Source organism: Agelaius tricolor, unplaced genomic scaffold (genome assembly GCF_023055355.1).
Source record: "Agelaius tricolor isolate 1412-34295 unplaced genomic scaffold, bAgeTri1.0.p SCAF_5, whole genome shotgun sequence".
In the NCBI taxonomy this organism is placed as follows: Eukaryota; Metazoa; Chordata; class Aves; order Passeriformes; family Icteridae; genus Agelaius; species Agelaius tricolor.
Window position 1 is genome coordinate 43,501,000 of NW_027269265.1, and position 19,778 is coordinate 43,520,777.

The following is a 19,778-nucleotide window of genomic DNA, read 5'->3' on the forward strand; positions in this document are numbered from 1 at the left end:
ACTACTCAAACATCTGAGCTGCCACTCCTTGTGGACTTAGGACAGCTTTCACAAGACCTGAAGAAGGGCTTGGGGCAGGATTAGCCCCCTGGAAGGGGGAACTCACACAAAGGAGAGATGTAAACTGGCACAACAGTGATACAGCACTTGCTCTCCCAGGTGGAAATAACTAAGAAGGGTACTCCAGGTAATTTCAGATGCAAGTAATGAATAAAAGGCAGCCAATTCTCAGGTGGCATGTGGCACTTATTTGCAGCATACCATTTCGAGCACCACATTGATGAGAATGAGCTGTACCTTTGCTGGAAAGTTGCTTTAAAAGCTGCTACCTCTGCTTTAAAGCTTTTGTTTATGTAGCTGAATGCTTGGTGCCCTTACCTGGAGCTGTTGGGATAGCAGGGGGAAGAGAAAGCCCTCTCCAAACGTGTGGGCAAGCAAGAATATCCCATTTAACCTATTTTTGTCCTGCCAGTTCCACTTTCCATATTTGAAATATGAACAGGATGACTAATTACCTCCTCTTTGCTCAAGGAAATACCAAATACCCTGCCCTTCACACTTTTAATTAACAGGAAAATTTGCAGTGACTTTCCTACAGAGAATGTTGACCGTGGGCTGAATTTCCAGCTCAGGTACCCCTGGGAAACTCCCTGGGCACTGTGGGGAATCTGTGCCAGGGTGGGTCTCGTTTTCTCACCTGCTTTCCTGAGTGGGAAGTGGTGCTGGCTCTGTGCAGACCTGTCCCAGCTGGGGAAGGGGCAGCCAGGGAAGCAGCCAGCCTGGCACTTTTAGGAGCTCAGACACCCTTTTGGGGGCTTTGTCTAACACACAACTTTCCTTCAGGGTGAGGGAGCTGCACTCTGCCAGGCCCAGGAGTCCTGCTGCTGCCATGGGGAAGGAGCCAGGCTGGGAAGGAACAGGGAATCCAGTTAGGAAGGTTCCCTACTCTGAGACTACAGCAAAATTAAGAAGTTTGCATAACTAAGCACACCATAAATACCACAATTGGTCTCTCACTAGACCTGCAGTTTGTCCTCTGGAGGTCACAGGCTGCCTCTAAAGAGCCAAATATTTTCCATCTGCTGACTCAGTGGCAAATGCCAAAAGGCCTTCCAGGTGAACCTGGACCTAAAAAGAAAAGGCAACCCAAGCCCTGCAGTGTTCACCCTGCTCCCATCAGTGCCAGCAAGATATACTGCAAGTTCTCTGATTGATAAAAAATTAAAAAATAAACCAAGTTGCTGTTCATGTGGCTAGGACCAAAAGCAGCTCTGCTTCCTGACAATAAAACCATGTGCTTGGCTATGGGGAATATCAGGGAAAAGGCCTGTGGTACTAAGAATAGCCCCATCAATAAGTTTATGACAGAATTGCATGGACACAGAATAAATCACTTACCTTAAGAAGGAGACAGAGTGAAAAGGGAAGACAGATTCAGTGTGATGAGAAGTGGCTCAGTCTAGGTCATTACTGAAGTAGAAGGTAACAGACTTCAGAAGGTGGTGAGAGAAATTCCTTCTTCCTGTTCTGACAGCTCCTCCAGGAGGCTTTCTCAAGTTGGTGACCACAAGGGTAGAAAAGATCCACCCTGTGGCCCTGTCACAGCCATGTGACATGGTCAGCAACCACAGTGCAAGCCCAAATCAGAACCCTGTATCCAAAATGCAAGTGTTCCTCATGCTGCAGCTCTGGCATGGGGACAGGGTCTTTGCTTCCAGAGAACTGGAAGCTTCCTCAGCACTGCTCAGCACTGCTCCTCAGAGCTGCTCCCAGGGCCCTTCCAGGCCAGCCTCACACTGCCACCATGGCACAGCTTGCCAGCCACCTTCAGCTTCACCCAGCCTGTAAAAGAAAAGCACTTGCAGAGACTTGGGCAACCTCACATGGCTGTAAATGTGGTGGTCATGACCATAAACTCAGTGTGGTTTACAGAACAGGTTGTGTTTACTTCAGTTCACAAAGTAAAGCCACCAGCTTTAATTCTCCATAAAAACAAAACAATGGGGCAAGTGCATGATTCAGAGGGCTTGGTGCAAATTTTTGCAAAGTAACAGATACAAAACCAAAATAATTAAAATCATACATACGTGTAAAACAAAAGAAATTCAAGTTAAAACCAGGACTAATTCCTATTAGCCCTAGAGATGATCCAAGAATATGTCAGGAAATAAATACATTGTTCTAGTTTTCACCATAAAAGAGGGTGCTGCTCTCTGATCAAAATGGTTTGGGTATTTACAGAAGGCAAATGGGTCACAGGAGAAACAGAAGGAAGAAAAGCATTCATGAGAGTGAACTGAAATACTGCAGGGTGACCACTTCCCCACACACCTCGGTGTGACTAAGAGAAGACTCAGTCCCAGCAAGGGCTGAAGAAATTAACTGTGAGCAGGACATCATCATCTGCCCCACGCTGGAGGGACTGTGCCAAGGTGAGGCCAGCATGGTGTGGCTGCCACCACAGGGATTCTGCAGCTCCACCACAATCCATGGCTGCCCTGGGGCAGATGGCACTAAGCTGGCCTGGTCAGTCCCATTTATGAACAGGAGAGCAATTTATCCTACAATCCACCTGAAGGGAATGCTGCTTAAAGGCATATCTTCCTGGCCTCTGCTGGACTGTGGGTGCTCTGAGGAAGAGGAGGCAGCCAGCACCACTGAACCTCTTCTCCTGATGTGGAAAGCACAGTTGGTGATCCAGCCACTGTTTCTTTCCCCAAAGGCCAAGAGCTCCCGTGACAGAAGGAAAAGGAGGCTCTTCTAAGTACCTGTCTCAACATTGCAAAGCACAGCAGACAAAGCAACAGCCTCGTTTACCAAGGCAGCATGGCTTGTGCTCATAGCTGGTATTTCTGATGCTTTTTGCCATATAATAATCAGCTCTCCTTTTGCTGCATGTGCTACTAATGCCAAATCCTGGCAGGTTCAGAGCTGTGCTCCAGTGCAGCCAGGGGAGCAGAAGATGTTTAATGCCTAACACAAGCATGGAAAATTCTGCAGTTAATGTCATAGCATGCAAAAAAATAACCCAAAGGCTCATCCTAACTTTCTGTTTCCTTGTCAAGACATACTTATTTACCAAGTACCACTTGGAGTAGATTCAAGTGGTAGTTGTGTTGTGTCCATATTTTCAATGGGATTTGACATTTAAGGCAGCACTGCAGTTCACCTCTAAGCCTATAATAACACTTGCAAATCTGCTTAGCAAGACATCAGCAGAGCAGCCCAGGGACAGCTCAAACAGATTGGCTCTGTCCCCAGAGAAGCAGCACTGGAGTACCAAGTGATGCTACAAAGCAGACACTGCAGGCTGCAGTGCCTGACACAAACATCTGCAAACTGGACCCACTCCTAATCTTCACAACAAAAACAAAACCAAAGACTGCAAAGAGCCCTCACTTTATCTTAAAAGCAATACTGCACTGAGTCAGATACCACTGGAGGTCAGGAGCACTTCATGAATACACTGAGCCAGGACTCCTTTCCACACCCTGCTGATTATCCTCAGTCTCATGAAATCCACAAGTGCTACAAGTACCAGGGTAGGCCCAGGATGAAATACTGATCATCACCTCCTGACCTGGAGTCACAATGGCCCAGTGTTGAGAAGCACCTTTACATCTCCTACCCTTTTGATTTTCTCTTTCATCATAGCCCTATCACCACTGAAGTTTTGAGAGCAAATTGATGCCAAATGCCAGGATGCTCAGTATATTTTGCACCCAATTTACACACCCCAGCCATCCTTTGCACTCAATTTATACCAGAACCCCCAGAATATGACTGGAACCAAATAAACTACATATGAAATACTCAGCTCAGATTCCACATGTGCTCGGTTCTCTTCGGGCCTGGGAAAAAAAAGTCTGATCAATTCTGATTTGGACTTTTCATCCATGCCCATGGGAAGCAAAATGAAGGATCTTCTCTCATAAGCCACCTCAGCAGATCCTCCTGCAGGATGCAAATGGCTTCAACCCTGAGTTCAACTTTAAAAGAGAAATGAAGTGCTCAGCATTCACCACAAAGCACCAGAAGCAAAAGGAACACTGAGCACAGAGGCCTCCACTGCAGGGACAAAGAACAAAGAAGCAGCACAATTGGGAAAGATGGAGAAAAGCAGAAAGAACTCAATTTGTATCATACCAAAGAAAAAGAAGGAAACCTGACACAAAAAAAGTTTATACTAATAGAGAGAGAAAGCTTACAGAAGGCAGACTGTGCTGTTCAACAGCAAAACCTTTGCCGCCCTCAGTGGTCACTTGGAGCAGCCTGGTACCTCCATCAACAATGATCCCAGGCTGGTAAAAGAACATATCTAGATACCATTCTCAGCCATATGAACCCTCGAGCTCGTTTCAATGACATGAGCAAAATTCCTATTTTTCTCTTTTTTTCCCAGCAGGGATGACACAGCCCTTTGTCCAGCGTGGTGCACGCAGCTCTCCACCCTCAGGCAGCCTCCTCCTAGCAGACAGAGGTGCAGTTGAGCTCAGCAGGGTCCTGCCTGCCGGCTGCAGGCGCAGCTGCCTCGGGGCCGTCGGCGATGCTGGGCTCGCTGGAGCACTGCCGGTGCCCGAAGCAGCTGGGCTGCAGCAGCAGGCACTTGTCAGGAGTGTCCTGCTCCTCCACCACCATGCCCGTGTGCATCATGGAGGCCATGGCCAGCAGCTGGAGGTCCGAGTGAGCGTTGGCCACCGTGTGCCGACGGATGCTCCCGCACTTCTCCAGGTAAGCCTCGCCCTCCTGCTCCGTCAGTGGGGTCAAGGCCTTAGGGCAGGATCTGGAGTACCTTCTCTCTGGAAGGGAAAGAGGCAGCAGGAATGGTCAACAGCACGCAAACAGAGAGCTGCTCACACTGCCGGGCTGGCCTGGGGAACAGAGAGAATTCAGTGTGCAGCTACAGTGCCCCACTTCATTACCACTGGAAAGCAGTCAGGAGCTCACCAGCTCATACTGCTAGGTGTTGGGAAAGGAGATCTGCCTCTGCCTCAGAGCAGGGAGACTTCCCATCCTGCTACAGGGGCTGCTGCCTGTGAGAGAAGTGAGCCAAAATGTCACCATGCAGCCAAGGGACTCTCTTTAGCTTCCTCAGAGTCTTCCCTTTTATCAAGGGGTGAAGACCAAGTAGGTACTCTCACATGCAGGTTCACTAAAGAAAGTGACACTAAAGTGGCACAAGTCCCCCAAAAAAAACATTCAGTGGGGATTTGAATTGCCATCCCTGTCTCTGAAGAATTTCTCTCAGGAAGTGCCATTAGCTGTTGTCAATGTGAAATTCCTGATGCTTACATTGCACTGTCTCTACATCTGCCTAGGAACAGGCCATTCTGTTGGCATTATCCCACCATATTTTTTAAAGATCATGCCAGAAAAAGGACATTTCATCCACTTTGCAACACATCTGGTTTGGAGGCTGGACACAGAAAACACCTAAGAGTGCACAGGAACAGTCCACGGCAGCCTGGGAAAAGGGGCACAAGGGAAAGGCAGGATTTGTGCTGAGGAGGAGAGGCAGTGGCACAGAATGGCTGGGTGTGGGCTGTACAATCTGCTCAGCAAAATGTTAAGGAGGAAAATTGCCAGGTCTAAAGCACAGCCCCAAGGTGCAGTCCCCAGTGCAGTACCATGAAGCACATGCCAATTCTGACTCTGAAAGCCTGAAGGAAGACAGGGGTCAGAGTTTTGCCTTGGCTCACTGAAATCCCACCCCAGCAGGTTGAATCAGACACTGTTACTGTTCCCCTGCTGGCCTCCACCTCCTGCAATGGTCCATGTGGTTTTGGACACCTCCTGTGGGTCTATCCCTGCAGCAGTTGATGGAGCCATTCCCTATGTGTCCCTCTGTTTCTCACAAACTTCACTGAAGTGCAGGGTTTCATTTCATAAAGTCAGAAGCCTTTGAACCATATAAAAGGCTTCCAACCAAGACTGCAGAAGATAAGAGTAACAAAATGCAAAGCAAAGCACTCATCACTGAAGGTTATAAGAGTTTTGGAAGTTTGTATCAGGAAGAAAAGCAGAAAACAAACTATTTGTTGCAGGGAGGAACAGGTGAGCAGCCTTCACCCTGTTACTGCCAGTAATTCATCAATTCAAAATGGTTCATTCACAATTAAGAGTATGCAAAAATCACTTCTGAGGCTGGTTACAGCAAATACATTCTCTAGGTTTCAGCTGCAGCTCAAGCCACAGCAAGCTGTAGTGTTAAAGGGCATTAGGATATGACTCTTTTGAGAAAAAAATTAGGTGAAATTAGTCTAAACTCTGAACATGCATTTATTGCTTTACTTTTCCCCATTTACTTTCTTGGCCACAAAAGACAGTCTTCTTAAGGGAGTTGTTCTGCATAGCTCAACCAGAAATTTTATTTTTATTTTGGTGCCTTATGACCAGGAATATAAACTGGGAGGAGTTTTTCTGGGACTATTTTGCAAGCAACCTCACATCAGCAGTGATGTGTGGCTGTTTTATCTTCTGTCCTATCCCCAGTATAAACCCTGTTTCTTAGCCAGCTGGATCCCTTTGGCACACTGCATTCTTACCATGCAGGGTATGGCTAATTCACACAGGCAAAGCAAAAGGATGCTAACAGACCAGATGGAAATGCTGCCATCAACAATTCCCCTCTGTGAGGGGTCCTGTCCCTTTCACACCTCTCTGCTTTAAATCAGCTTAAGATACAGCAGCCTTGCAGGCTGAAGCCTTATGCATACTCCCAGCTGGGAGCAGACACCTTCAGGCACATTTCCCAACATTCATTTACCCTGAAGGCTCCAGTCCAGAGGGCAGTCTGGCCTTCAGAGCAGCTGTGTAGAATGCAAGCACATCCAAAGACCAACTGCACCCCTCCCAAAAGCTATTATGGGGAACCTACTGGGCTTCACCATCATTACAGGCTGCCCAGTGAGAGAAGAAACTGGTTCTGAGAAAGCAAAATGATGACTGAGAGAGGGAGAGGGAAGAGAAAGAAGTCTGATTACAAATGAAAGGAAGAGAAGCCCCCTCCACAGCAGCACTGTGAAAATACCAAGATTACTTGTAGAAAAGTGCAGTTTTGCAGTCCCTGTCTTGTACTGCAAACAGAAATTCCTTCTTTCCTCATGATCAGCAAAGGGTGGAGCAAGGGTAAAAGGCCACCTTGGAAATATACACAAATAAATGACAGCTAAAAATCAAAGTAAGTTCAATTATTTTAAGGCATATAAGCTTTCAAGGCCAGCTTTTGTAGGTTTTCTTTTTTTTTTTTTTTTTAATGGCACAAATGCTTTGTTCAGCTGGCAGAAATCCAGGATGGCTAGAAACTTCAGCACAGGTCAGGCAGCTGCCTTTCAAACCATCCCAGCAGCATGCAGCTGTCCATAAACAGCAAAGCAATCAAATCTGTCAAAGTCCAACTTTTACAGGGGATTTTGGTCCACACTGAGCCCTAGGATCAGATCTGCAAATCCATGCTGAACTATACAACCATGCTCACTTGCACAGAAGATATCTGATTGCCCAGCAACCACAAGAACAAAAATCTTGAGCCACAGTTTTCCTAAAGCAATGCTATGGGTTTATTACAGGCATAGGCTGTCTGAGTTCCAATAAGTTCTCCTACCACAAGACCCTCTTTACCCATATGCTCCTAAGTGTACTACAAGGCAGGCTGTGGGTCTCCAGCTTGCTACAATTTTGCATCAAAGCAAAGGCTAAAGGTAGTAAAAGCAGAGGGAGACTGGAGCTTTCTTCACTTGTTCTATTTAAATTTCTTGACCATCAAATCAGTAACACTATGCCCATTAGCTAGCCAACCTCTTCTGGCTGGCCACATGTGTGAGCAGGGCTCCTGCATCATTTGAAGAAGATTATTCCCAGAATAATCATGCTCTTCCTTAAGTGAGGTGCCCATTCTCTCACCTGGACATGTTTATCCATACTTTAAACACAGAATTTTAATTTGGGGGTTTTTTTTAAACAGAATCCTCAGATGGAAGGAAGACTTCATGCAAAATCCCTGTCATCCCTCAGAATTAATATGCAACAGCTCTGCAGTTTGGAAAAGCTGATTGATTCAGCAGCTGATGCATGCTAGCAAGCAGGCAGCAAAGGACCAGGTACTGCTCTCACTGTGGTGAAAGCAGTACACCAAGCATGGACAAAAGGGTTTTAAAATCCATTTCATGTCCAGAGAGAGGGGAGACTTTTTGGGGGTCTGTGTGCAGTGATAGTGAACTAATAGCTCATTAGGTCATGGACAAGAAAAAGCCTGTCACAAAAACTTGTATACAGAAACATTAATCAGGGCCTTTTCAAGGGTGTTTTAGCCTTTGTTTTCTGTCTCTCATGGAGTCATGCACTGTTTCCTTTTCCAGCACAAATGCCCCCCATTACCCAACCTGTGTACCCCAATAATAGCTTCAGTACAACGAGCATGTCTTACCAAGCAAGCAGGTGCTACCAGAGGAGCTGTGATCCTCACACAAACCTAAGAATGGTGATACCACCTGCTTGACCAGCTCTTCCAGCTGTAGATAGCCCTCAGTAGGGCCAGTAGGCTCATGGACACTCTGAAAATCAAACACAAAAGGTCAAATCACCTCTAAAAGATTTTGGAATAAAGCCTGGGGTCTGTCAACTGTGCCAGTAAAGCTTTTGGAGGTGATGGAGGTTTGGTTGCCTTTCAGGTCAATCTCCTTGTTGAAGTTACAGCCACACCCTAGGGCCACATTGGGCAGAGAGTTCTTTTTACTGAGCAAGTGACAGGAAGGTATGAGGTGTGCTCACACTGAGGATGTGCACAGTGCACTGCAGCAGTGTCAGTATGCCAGGGTGGTTGTACCAGAAAACAAACACCACTTTGTAGAAAAGCCTTAACACACCCTGGGCAAAGCACTGCTCTTTCCCTAGGCAGGACTGCAGGCAAAGCACCCTCTGTGGTTCAGCTTATAGCTGTGAAGATGGTAGATAACACCAACCAATTTAACAGCAATTTCAGAAACCATTCAGACTTAACTTCCTGCAAAGCCTCAATAAGCTTTTTTCCTCAAATGCATTGCTTTGAGATTCTCTTTGCTCTCAAGAGTCTTGTATTAAAAACATTCAGGGAAATTGAGCTAGCACTCTAGTATCACCTGCTGTTCCAGTCTGGGTCACTGGAACATCAGAACAGTGAGAGTTCATACAGAACTACCAGCTTAGCCACTTTGCAACTCTGGTTGTGCTTCATAAAGTTTAATTCTCAGACACCCATTATGTAGGAGAAGAAATAAAAGTCACCAGACTGTGTGGTATGTTGAAGGGAAGGGATGCCATCCAGAGAGACTTTGAAAGGCTCAAGATATGGGCCTGTGCAAACCTCATGATAATCAACAAGGTCAAATGAAAGGTCCTGCACATGGTTCAGAGGAAGGCTGGATGGAGCTCTGAACAGCCTGGTCTAGTGGAAGGTGTCCCTGCCCATGGCAGGGAGGCTGGAACTATATGATCCCCTCCAACCCAAACCATTCTATGACTCTATCAACTCTAACATGTTAGATGGCATTTTTCAGCACTGTTGGGCTGGGCAATATGAGAAAAAACCAAAACTGGCTGTATTTGGAATGCTTGGGAAGTATTCTGTTGAGACCTGGATAAAGAGGATAGTCACCACAGATGCTCTAGATCTCTTGGGAGAGGCCTTTGAAAGATGGCCTCTCATTTTGCCTGCTGCCAAAAGGTATTTCTCCTCTAATGGGCATAGTCAGCATCCCAGCCAGCCATGGTGCTGGTGTCAAGCAGCCAGAGCCACAGTCCATTCAAATTCCATTATCTGCTGTGATGGAGACTTGCCCTGTCCTTGCAAAGCTGAGAAATCAGGAAAATTAGGGCACAAAGAGGCATTCAGACAAGCTAGAAGATGAAAATTTGTGTGAAAAAGAGAGTCCTGACATTGTTCCTAGATGGGGAGGAGAGGTATCAAAAAAAAAAAACCAACAAACAAAAAACAACCACAAAACCCAGCCCTTTCAAGGCAACATCTTTACCTGTTCCCAGGAAAGCTCAGGGCATCCAAATTCAGCTCTCATTTTAACACTGACCACTCCCATAAGCACATATCACATCCCCTTCATCACACCCTCTACTCTCCCCAGTGTTTGTATGATTTCAACGATTTTTCCTCCAGTGTTTGTATGATTTCAACGAGGTCAAGATACCCAAGTGAGTCAGATGAAGAAGAGTAGAGGTTCCCCACCTGCAGAATTAACAGCATCTGGACAATGGAAGCTGGAACCTTTGTCTGGACCAGGGGAAGGATTTCTTCCAACTTTACTTTTAGCAAGACCAAGTCTCTGAAGCCAAGAAGAGCAATCTGACGGATAGTCAACTCCTGGCCCTAAAAAAACAAAGGCAAAATCCAAATGTAGATAAAGGGACATGTGAGCATCATACCAGCATGTGGGCACACAGACAGGAGGGTTTATTCTGCCCATTGCTGCTGTGGCAGAACACCCCCAGTCATTCATGCTGAGGATTCATGATACTCTTTAATTTTTTCCCTCTCAGTCTCACACAAATTCTGAAGTGGGCATTGCCTCATCTGTGGCACCACTAGGTTTGGAGTGAAGCCAGAAATGGGCCTGTAGTTCACCAAATGACTGACTATGTATGTATTCATAAAACCTACTTGCCTTCCAATTTGTTCACAAAAAAACCCAGGCTGGATGTAGCTTGTGCTTCTGGCACTTGGAGATGAAAAAGCAGAGAAGATTTGGTAGGGAACAAAGTTGTTTCAGAATATTTCTTAACTAAACCTACCTCTGACCTATACTGTACCCTCTTTTTGCTCAACATCTGCACTTGCTGATATGACAAAAATCTGCAAGTTTGTCCATTACAGATTTTAGGATTTAGGCTAGAGCAAAGCTAGCAAGACTGCTTGAACCAAACATAATTTTAAAAAGCAATAGCTTTAATATCCTCTGCAAGGCATTCCTATTTTACATCAACAACATAAGTGAGCAGGCTTAACAGATGATATAATATTTCTCAGCACTTTTAAACACAGTCTAACTCCATTTGGCATTCTTGTGTTACCATCTTCACCTCTGCTATGTTCAATATCTGCATGACTTTCTCTTGCCCCACTGCAACTCAGTAGCAGAAATTTTTCTCCCAGCTCTGCCTAGCACTTTCCAGCCTGAAAAGTTTGCTTTGTTCTTCTCAGTATGTTAATCTCTGCCCCATGGTCTGCTTGGGAATCATTTTATGATCTCCATAACACACTCATAACATAGCAAATATTTAGCACTCATAACATAGCAAATATTTAGCTAGAAGAAATTAACAGCAGGTAATCATTAATTCATAACAGGTTGCAGGTCATAATTAACAGCATTATCAATATGTAAATATGAATTAAAACCAATAGTATGGAGGAGAGCTTGGCCATAAAAAAACCAGTTTGCTGTTTTAAACCATCATTGTGTAGGGGAAAAAACGTGCAGGAAAGACCAATACCTATCTTGAAACTATATCTCAGCAGCTGCAAACTTTTTATTTATATTATGCAGTTTAGTCCCATTAACTTCATACCCCATTTCAAAATGCAAATACGTTTCTGTGCCAAGCAAAACAAGATTTGCTATTCTTTTTTCCACACCAATAGTCACATCAACAGCTGCAACTATACGAAAGCCAGTGAGTGACCTGTTTACATAGTTTCCCTCTGTACAGCAATTTAACCAACTTGGCTGCTTAAAGGTCATATTTCTGCAAGAGCTACGAGCCTTGGGGTTAAACTTAGCTGAGATACGAGGCTGCGTGAGTTACTGCCTTTGGTAACATACACTCACGCATGTGGCTGACTCAGTTTCATTCTGAATGGGTCATTGCTGGCATCACAGAAGAGCACAACTAAAAAAATCCTGCTGGTATTTGCAGGAAAGGATAGGGAATTGAGAACAAATTGACTTTCCCATCTACCAGAGCAGTGTACAAAGAATTGCAGCGTGATGGAAGGCACTCACTGGATGAGCTCTCCTCTCATGCTGTGACACACCACATCAGTGGTTACATGCAGTTCCCTATTTCTAGGAAAAGCCCAATCTTGTTATTAGGACACTGGCCTGGCATAAGAGCCATTTCTATTTCTTGCTGCACCAGCAACTCTCTCTCTGGTAGCCTAGAGCAGCTCACTCTGAGTTAAATTCTTGGATGTATTTAGGCAGCTTAATCCATCCATAGATACAGTTTAGTACTGAGGTGCCTACAAAGCTTTAAATATCCTGCCTGTTTACCTTTCAGTTCCTCATTCAGAAAGTGGCTATACTTCCCAAATTTTACAACTTTGCTCATATATTTTGGGTGATTCAGATATTGCAATAAGACAAACACAGCTCAATAATTATGCTTTCAAAGAATCTCAACACCCCATAGTCACCCTTTCACCACTAAGTTAATTCCAAAAGCTTTACCCACAGTGGTGTAACTTCTGCCCCATTTCTCATCACAGACATTTAATAGCAGAGCAGTAGATTTTTGTGTTAAGTGGCAGAATTATCAGCATCAGTGGGTATGACACAGTCAGCTCACAGTTTCCACAGTACACAGGTAGCTGCAGTGCAGACAAACCCCTGCCTAAATAGGTCACTCCCTCACTGAGAGTTAGCTGCAAAAGGAGAGAAGGGGAGGGTATTATAGTTGCACAGTTTTACCTGTCAAACACCTACCTCCAAGCATCTGGAGCAAGGAAAGAACAAAAATAAACACAGTAGAAAGGTTAGTGTCTGTCTTTGCAGAAGTCCTTTCTCTTTTAGGAAATGCCAGCTTTAAGAGGATTAGAGGAAAAGGGCAACCTTTGAGCTTTACCTGCTGCCTTTCAAATAATACAAGGGAAAAATAATTTTAAAAGGTTCTGGAAATAATATCTTCCAGAAGAGGCAAAAGTCAAGGGGAGGAGGCTAGCATTTCCAAGAACATCATTCTCCACATGAGGTACATTTTTCTTTTTCTCTGATGGCAGAAAAGTCAAAATAGGCTGGGAAGGTAATTAGACTGCTCATATAGAAACTCTGAGTAAAACTACATTAAAAAATGATACAGCTCAACACTTCTGATGGGATACTCAGCCTTCAAAATACCCAGTGTAAAAGGTTTTGCATAAAATGTTCATTCTTCCTCTACTCATAGACTTACACGTCCCCATACTGAAGCTTCAAAAACCTAACTGAGGATTTCCCAAAGGCACAAATGGGATATAAGCCCTTCAAAAGTCATTAAGGTGAGTTAATCACATTTTCTCCTGAGCTAGTCTTCAGATTTATACCTCTAAGACAAGCTGTCAGTGCTGTCATCTGCACCAACAGTCACAGCTATTTAAAAAAGAATGAATGACAAATACAAATAGCCCAGAGCTTCAGTCTAGACAAGGCACAGTCCAACAGTTTCAGTGTGCAATTTTAGCTAAGCACAGAGAGTAGACAATTGGGAGTAAATTCAGTTAACTCACCAAAACACCATGCTTGTCCAGTAGATTTTAGCAGTCCTTCTTATAGTTAATACTTGGATAAACTCTACTTTCTCCAAGATTTAGTTTAAAGGTTTTGATGTGTATTTAGCCACTGGCCAAACAGTGCTGCTGGCAGAGAAGTTGTAACCTGCCATTAGCAGGCATTGCAGTCACTTTGCTTCACCTGAGTGAACTGTAATTAGGATTACCTGGACTGGGTAGAATATTGCCTGGAGTGTAGGAAGAGTCTCTGTAAAATAGTGATCCCAGATTTCAGACAGGACATCAATGCGATCCTCACCTATGAAAACAGAGATTGGAGCAAGAGCTTTAGTGACAGGGACAATAAAAGCAAGTTGGATTTTCCAAGTACTCCCTAATTCCCCAGGCAAGAGACTTCATTTCTGCAGTTTCTGCCCAAAACTGGACATCACCCAGCTAAGCTTCCCCTTAACCAACAGAGACTGTGACCTTTTCTGTGCAAAACATGAGACCAATTCCAACAAAAGAGGCAAGCCCCTCTTGAACCAGAGGCTTTAACTCTACAGCCCAGGATTGTGCAATGGCACAGCTCACAGTTAACATGCTCAGCTAGCACAGGAGAGACCACACAAAACCAGCTGAATCTGAGAACCAGCAGGTCACAGCCAACAGCAGCTGATACTCCAACATCATCCTGCAACAAGGTCAGGGAGAGCATTCAGAAGACCTGAGCCCCCTCCAGCATCCACTCAGTACCAAGCAGCAGTCAGTACCTGTCAGGAATCCCAACAAAGGCACTAATGACAAATGAGGCACTTGTGAAGGTTCCCAAATGAAATCCACGTGTGGCCAACCCTAATATGACTCTAATTCAAACAAACATCCCCAAATGTAGGTGGGTATTTAAAACCAAGGCAGACTAAGCTATGAATCTTGGGATTCCCATAACAGGAATACAATCGTGACCAAATTATGCTCATAGGTTTGACTTACAGAGCTGGGCACTCCTCAGCATCTGGGCCCAAAGCCTCTAAGTTCTTTAGCTTAAGGTTTGCAATGTTTATTTCAAGTCTTAGAGCAACCCCTGGAAATCTCAGGTGCAAACAGACTCAGGGTTAAAACCACAAGTTTCTGACAAAAGGATTTTCCGGGATACCTCTCAGGAGCTCAGAAGCAGTCTAGACTCAAGGAGCAGTAATGGAAGATGGTCATTCAAGACAGGTTTGAAGACTCATCCTCAAGGTCACTAAAGGCCCAACATGAGGAACTGGAATACATGTAAAATTGCAACTCAAAGGAGCCTTATGACTCTGTACTGAAGTGCTTTCCTCATCTGCAGACTTCCACACAGACTTTCACTCTGCTTGCCCATGGCTTGTGCTTCTTAGGACACAGCCAGAGAGCAGAGAGCCAGCAGGGCTAGATCCTGCAGACATTTCCCTTTGAGCAGAGAGCCAGCCCACTAGCAACCACAGAAAATTTCAAAGAGATGCTTCACTGTGTCAGGTATGACTATGGTTTCAAATCTGGAACTGCAGGCAGACAAGAAAAGACCCAAAACCCCCACAACAGCTACCCATTACCACAACAGCCAAGTGCAAGCGAAAAAGACAACAGGAAACAGATTAATTGAATGTTTAAAATTTTCCCTCCTCTGCCTCCTACCCAGGACTACAATGCTTTGCTGTCTGGAGACACAATGAAATGTCAAAGATCACTTCTCCTTCTGAAGGGGAAGCAGGAATGGTTTGTTTCTTCAAGAAATCATAAATCCTGCAGGCATTGAAAGAGATTCTGACAGACTGTATAAAGAAAAATCACGTTAAAGAGGGTGTGATTGAAAAATAGACACAGATGAAACATTGCCATGCCCTGCAGCCACTCTGTCTGGGTGCAGGGGCAGGGTAAGTTTTCCAGGAAGACAGAACTAACCAGAAGCATGTACAAGAAATCCTCATTGCTGTGACCACAAGACCTGCCACAAGCCCACACATTATAAATGAAAGGTGTCCATGAGTCATCTCCTGCAGTGATGCCAGCCTGCACAGCAAAGTGGCTCCAGTGTCACTTCAAGCTAGGGACAGAAAAATGAGGCATAGAAGGTGTTTTTCTGTCTGCCTGGGAAACTTCATCTGACCCAAACTACCTGAGCACCTGCAACATACTCTTGGGCAGCTCTCAGCTTATTACAGACTCAAACTAAATTTTCATAATGCTAAAGCAAACCCTGGAATAGTGTTATATGAATACAGAAACCAAAGTCTCTGGTAAGCTGTGCAGCATTCACTCTGAAGAGCTGGCAGTGGCAAGGCAGGTACCCACATTTGGAAATGCAGAATTCTGCCTTTTTTCCACATCTTGGAAAATACAGGAGTCTGCCCTTTTTCCTCCCTCACAGGGTCAATGCTGAAGAAGCACACCCCAAGCAGAAGGCTGGCAACCCCTTACTCCTTTGGGGCCCAAATCCTACAGCCTGCCAGCTGGGTGAAGTCACTTGGTGCACGCTGGTGCAGAGGAATCCAGGCCCAGCAATGACGTGAGATTATCAGCATCTATTGGCATTTAATGACCCACATACAACACTCTGGTGATTAGCAAGAGATCTTCCCTGCAGGCTAGAAAACTGGGTCAAACCAAACAGCAGCTTGGTTTTGAATAAAGATGTGCTGGCTTCGCTTGAGCAAACGGTCACTAAATGTGAGCAGCTCCCCACAGGTCCAGCAATGCCTGGCCACACCACACTTACCTTGGCCCACAGGCTCTGCAGCAGTAGTTTGAACACAGCTCCATGTGTGATCAACTTCTTTCCTGAAGGATTTCATTCTCACCCAAAAGACTGTTCTTTTCTTTAAATTTACACAAAGCTTGATAGTTCAGCTCTCAATGGCATGACAGAGAAACCAAAATTACGCTTACATCAAGCTGCAAATCGCATTGAGAAGTGAAAGGCAGAAGGCAGCTCCAAGCAGTTTCACAACAGGATCCATGTCCAGACCAGAAGTGCCATGAGCCCAGGTTCAGCTGCCACAGGAGAGCCACACTGCTGCTTTTGTGGTGCAGTTATGGCTGGTGGGAGCATCGTGGCTCTGGGGCCATCCCAACAGCCCACCCTCTCTTCAGCCTCACAGGGCTCCCAAGGGGCTGTGTGACACCCCAGGACAGCACCAGACAGGGCTGTTTGCTTTTCAGACAGGCAAATCATCTCATCTGACCAAACATCAAAGCACAGCTTCCAGAACAGGTTTCCTACTATACTTACCTTCACACAGCTTGACCTTCTCCTCCATAAACAGCAAGCCTTTCGCAAGGAGCTGGTTCTGACAAGGGAAAAGAGAGACGTGCATTTGCCTTTTATTTATTTATAATGAACATGGAAGAATGCATTTTTGTCAGATACTACCCACTTTGCATGCATTAATCTTCAGATTAGTCATGTTGCAGTACCTTTTTCCAGCACTGGTCTCAGTGTGAGTGCTAGGCATTCCTTAACCCCTTCTTGTTCAGCTAGACATGAGAATGCAACAGACACAGCAGTTGAAACATCTCCCAGAAATGGGAAGGGTCACAGGGAGGGAGTCAAGAAAATAAAATGGTTCTTACCATAATGGTGCACCCACATATGCTATAACTCAATTACAGGATGGAGGTGATCAAAGAGTCAAATGCCATGAAAAGGTCCCACTCTCTTCTTCTTTTTGCACTTGCTTATTGCTTGTCTAACTGCACAGCAGGCCAAGTTCAGCTTCCTAACATCTACTTCTCTACTCCTACCTATTGTCTTTCCATGAGGTCATTCTTTTTGTATTGAGAAGCTGGATGATCTCAGTGTGCAGTGTCAAGCTGCAGAAGAACTGGCAGGACCTGGTCTTTCTAGATAAACTTAACTCTCATGGACCAGACAGATCAAGATATCAATAAGCCTGTTTGCAGTCCATGACATCCAAATACCTGATTAGCTTTTTGTTCCCACTTCCCCAAATGTAAGAATGGTGCAAAAACAACACCTATCTTTTTGTTCTCCCACCAGCACCAGGTGAATCAGTTATTCTGAAAAGCTTTGAGAATGCCAGAGAAAGGCACTGCAATCCCACATAACACAATATTACTGCATCCTAAAAAAGGTACAGAGATCACACTGATAGAGAATATAGGCCTTCTGCCTCTCTGAAAGGATTCACTATCAGGGTAGCCCACAACAGTCAGAGATGACTCCCCCACTGTTCAGTTTCTGGTTTTAATGGGAACCAGGTCAAGGCTGCACTTTTGAACCTTCCATCAGCCAAGGAGCAAGGCACATCTCTGTCATTCCCAGTGGACACCACCACAGCCTCCTGATGAGCTGCCATAGTGCATCCTGCCCTGGTGCTCCTGCTCTGCATTGCAAGCCTGCCTCTGGAACCACACGCCAGCCTGGCTCAGCCCTGACACAGAGACAGGCATCTCTGGAAGCACCCCAAGCCAAGAGAGCAGCACACCTCTGCATCCTCCCTCCAACAAGAAGCTATCACAAAGCTGGGTATAAAAAGGAGGAGACAATCCTCTGTGACATCCTCAGGATGGGAGATATTTCTCACTTGGGCACCGACAACAGGAATTAGCAATCTGGATAAATATGGTCACATAATAAAAAAAACCTACAACATCTCCAAATGTTAGCAAAGAGTGGAAGGTGACAGTTTTATGAAGATCCTCTAGCAGGAACATGGGCTTTGGAGGGAAATACCAAGTTGCCAGGCTGTCCATTCAAATTTTAGATTTATTCAACAGAAATAAATGGCTAGACATATCATGATATGGACAACAACAAAAAAACTTTCCAGGAAAAACCAACAGTGTGAAAAAGGAGGGAGAAAGAAATCTGTAATGAAAAAAACCATAAGGGGAAATAAGTGAAACCCACTTACACTAGAAATATTTTTCTGCTTGAACAATAGATGTTGGAGTGATATGGCACGTTAATCCTGCTTTCAGTTCATTTAAAAAAGTACTGAACTTCTTTATTTTTCAACCTGTAGCTCAAGGCAATTACTTCTCATATACTGCAGGGGAAATTTAGAGCTGGTCTTTAATACTGTATTATTTTAAACTGCTTTGTAATATAAAGGTGTGTATATATACATATATACACACATGAGGACGTGATTCTTGTTTTCTTGTGTTTCTCTCAAGAAATATGAATTCCTTCTCTATCTGCCATAGAATGTTAGATTTCATTTTACATATGTTTCCCACTCTGGATACAATTTTCCAGGTACTTTGCCTCAAAGTTAATATTATTGATATTTTTTGCTTCCAGGGGTTGTTTGGTTCTTTTTGCAACTCAGTCAGCAACAAAAGAACACATTTGTACATGCTAGTGGACAGCACAGCTGTATCTATTGCAAAATAGATATATAAATCATTACTCTGTGGTAACAAATTTATAATGCTCCTATGAATGTACTATAGCAATTCCATGTGCTAAAGAGATTGCATAATCTCACTCTAAAGGTTTCCTTAAAGAAGAGATTAGGGCTATATAGTTACTGTAGTTAGTGCAGACTTTTCACTTATCCTCTCAGATTTTTCCTTTTCCTGTGGAAGAGACTTAAAAAAAAAAAAAAGTAAAAATCAACCACACTTTATTTCCTTTCTCCCTGTCCTGAAAATATCTGGAAATATTACTTTTTCCTAATTTTCTGCAAGAAGTCACAGGCTTAGGAATTCATTCAATCCAAATATTAATCCCACAGAGCAAGCTGGACAGGCAAATTGTCCTTACCAAACCCTACAGGCTCTGCTGACAAATCAATACAAGCTACTCCAGCTGCAGTGGAGGTCTGTTTCAGACCTTGTCTAGATTATAAATCTCATTTTGCTGCTGCATCCCTTGCATGCTTGCCAGAAGCATAGAGCTAAGAGGAAAAATAAATCTTCTATTTAAAGCAAGACCAGATAGAGACTCATACCAAGTAAGCTTGAAAGGTACATTTATTTGAAAAAGTTCAGCTGCCACCTTCCATCTCTTTGCAATTACAGCTGAGCAGGGATGGGAGCTTGGGGGAGCAGGGATTCCCTTCCCTCCCCAAATGAGCTTTTCCTGGTTCCCCAGGCTGTTCTCCTCACCCTCTGCTGGGACACCACGGGATGCTTAATGCTCATTGTGGGAGGTGCAAACCTGCCTTTACTCTTTGCTACTCTGCTGTGCAGAGAAACAAAGTCCCAACTTCAAAACATGTACATGCAGTTGAGAAATCTGGAGAGAGATCTGTTTTGCAGCAGATAGAAGTGACCTTGTGAAATCTCACAGGCTGACCCCTTTTCTGAGAGCAGAAAACCAAAATAG

The 19,778-nt window shown here is 44.5% G+C and overlaps 1 protein-coding gene across 4 annotated transcripts in view; it reads right to left on the minus strand.

The window, feature by feature from the left end:
- Positions 1–1,920: 1,920 nt before the first annotated feature.
- Positions 1,921–19,778, minus strand: part of PRR5L (proline rich 5 like) — a 41,546-nt gene continuing 23,688 nt past the window's right edge. For all 4 annotated transcript variants that reach the window (XM_071427605.1, XM_071427606.1, XM_071427608.1 and 1 more), the window contains 5 exons: positions 16,713–16,770; positions 13,681–13,772; positions 10,217–10,357; positions 8,426–8,552; positions 1,921–4,799 (listed from right to left, as the gene is read on the minus strand). In XM_071427605.1, the coding sequence (XP_071283706.1) occupies positions 4,468–4,799; positions 8,426–8,552; positions 10,217–10,357; positions 13,681–13,772; positions 16,713–16,770 (750 nt within the window). In that variant the 3' untranslated portion in view covers positions 1,921–4,467. The remainder of the gene's footprint in view (positions 4,800–8,425; positions 8,553–10,216; positions 10,358–13,680; positions 13,773–16,712; positions 16,771–19,778) is intronic.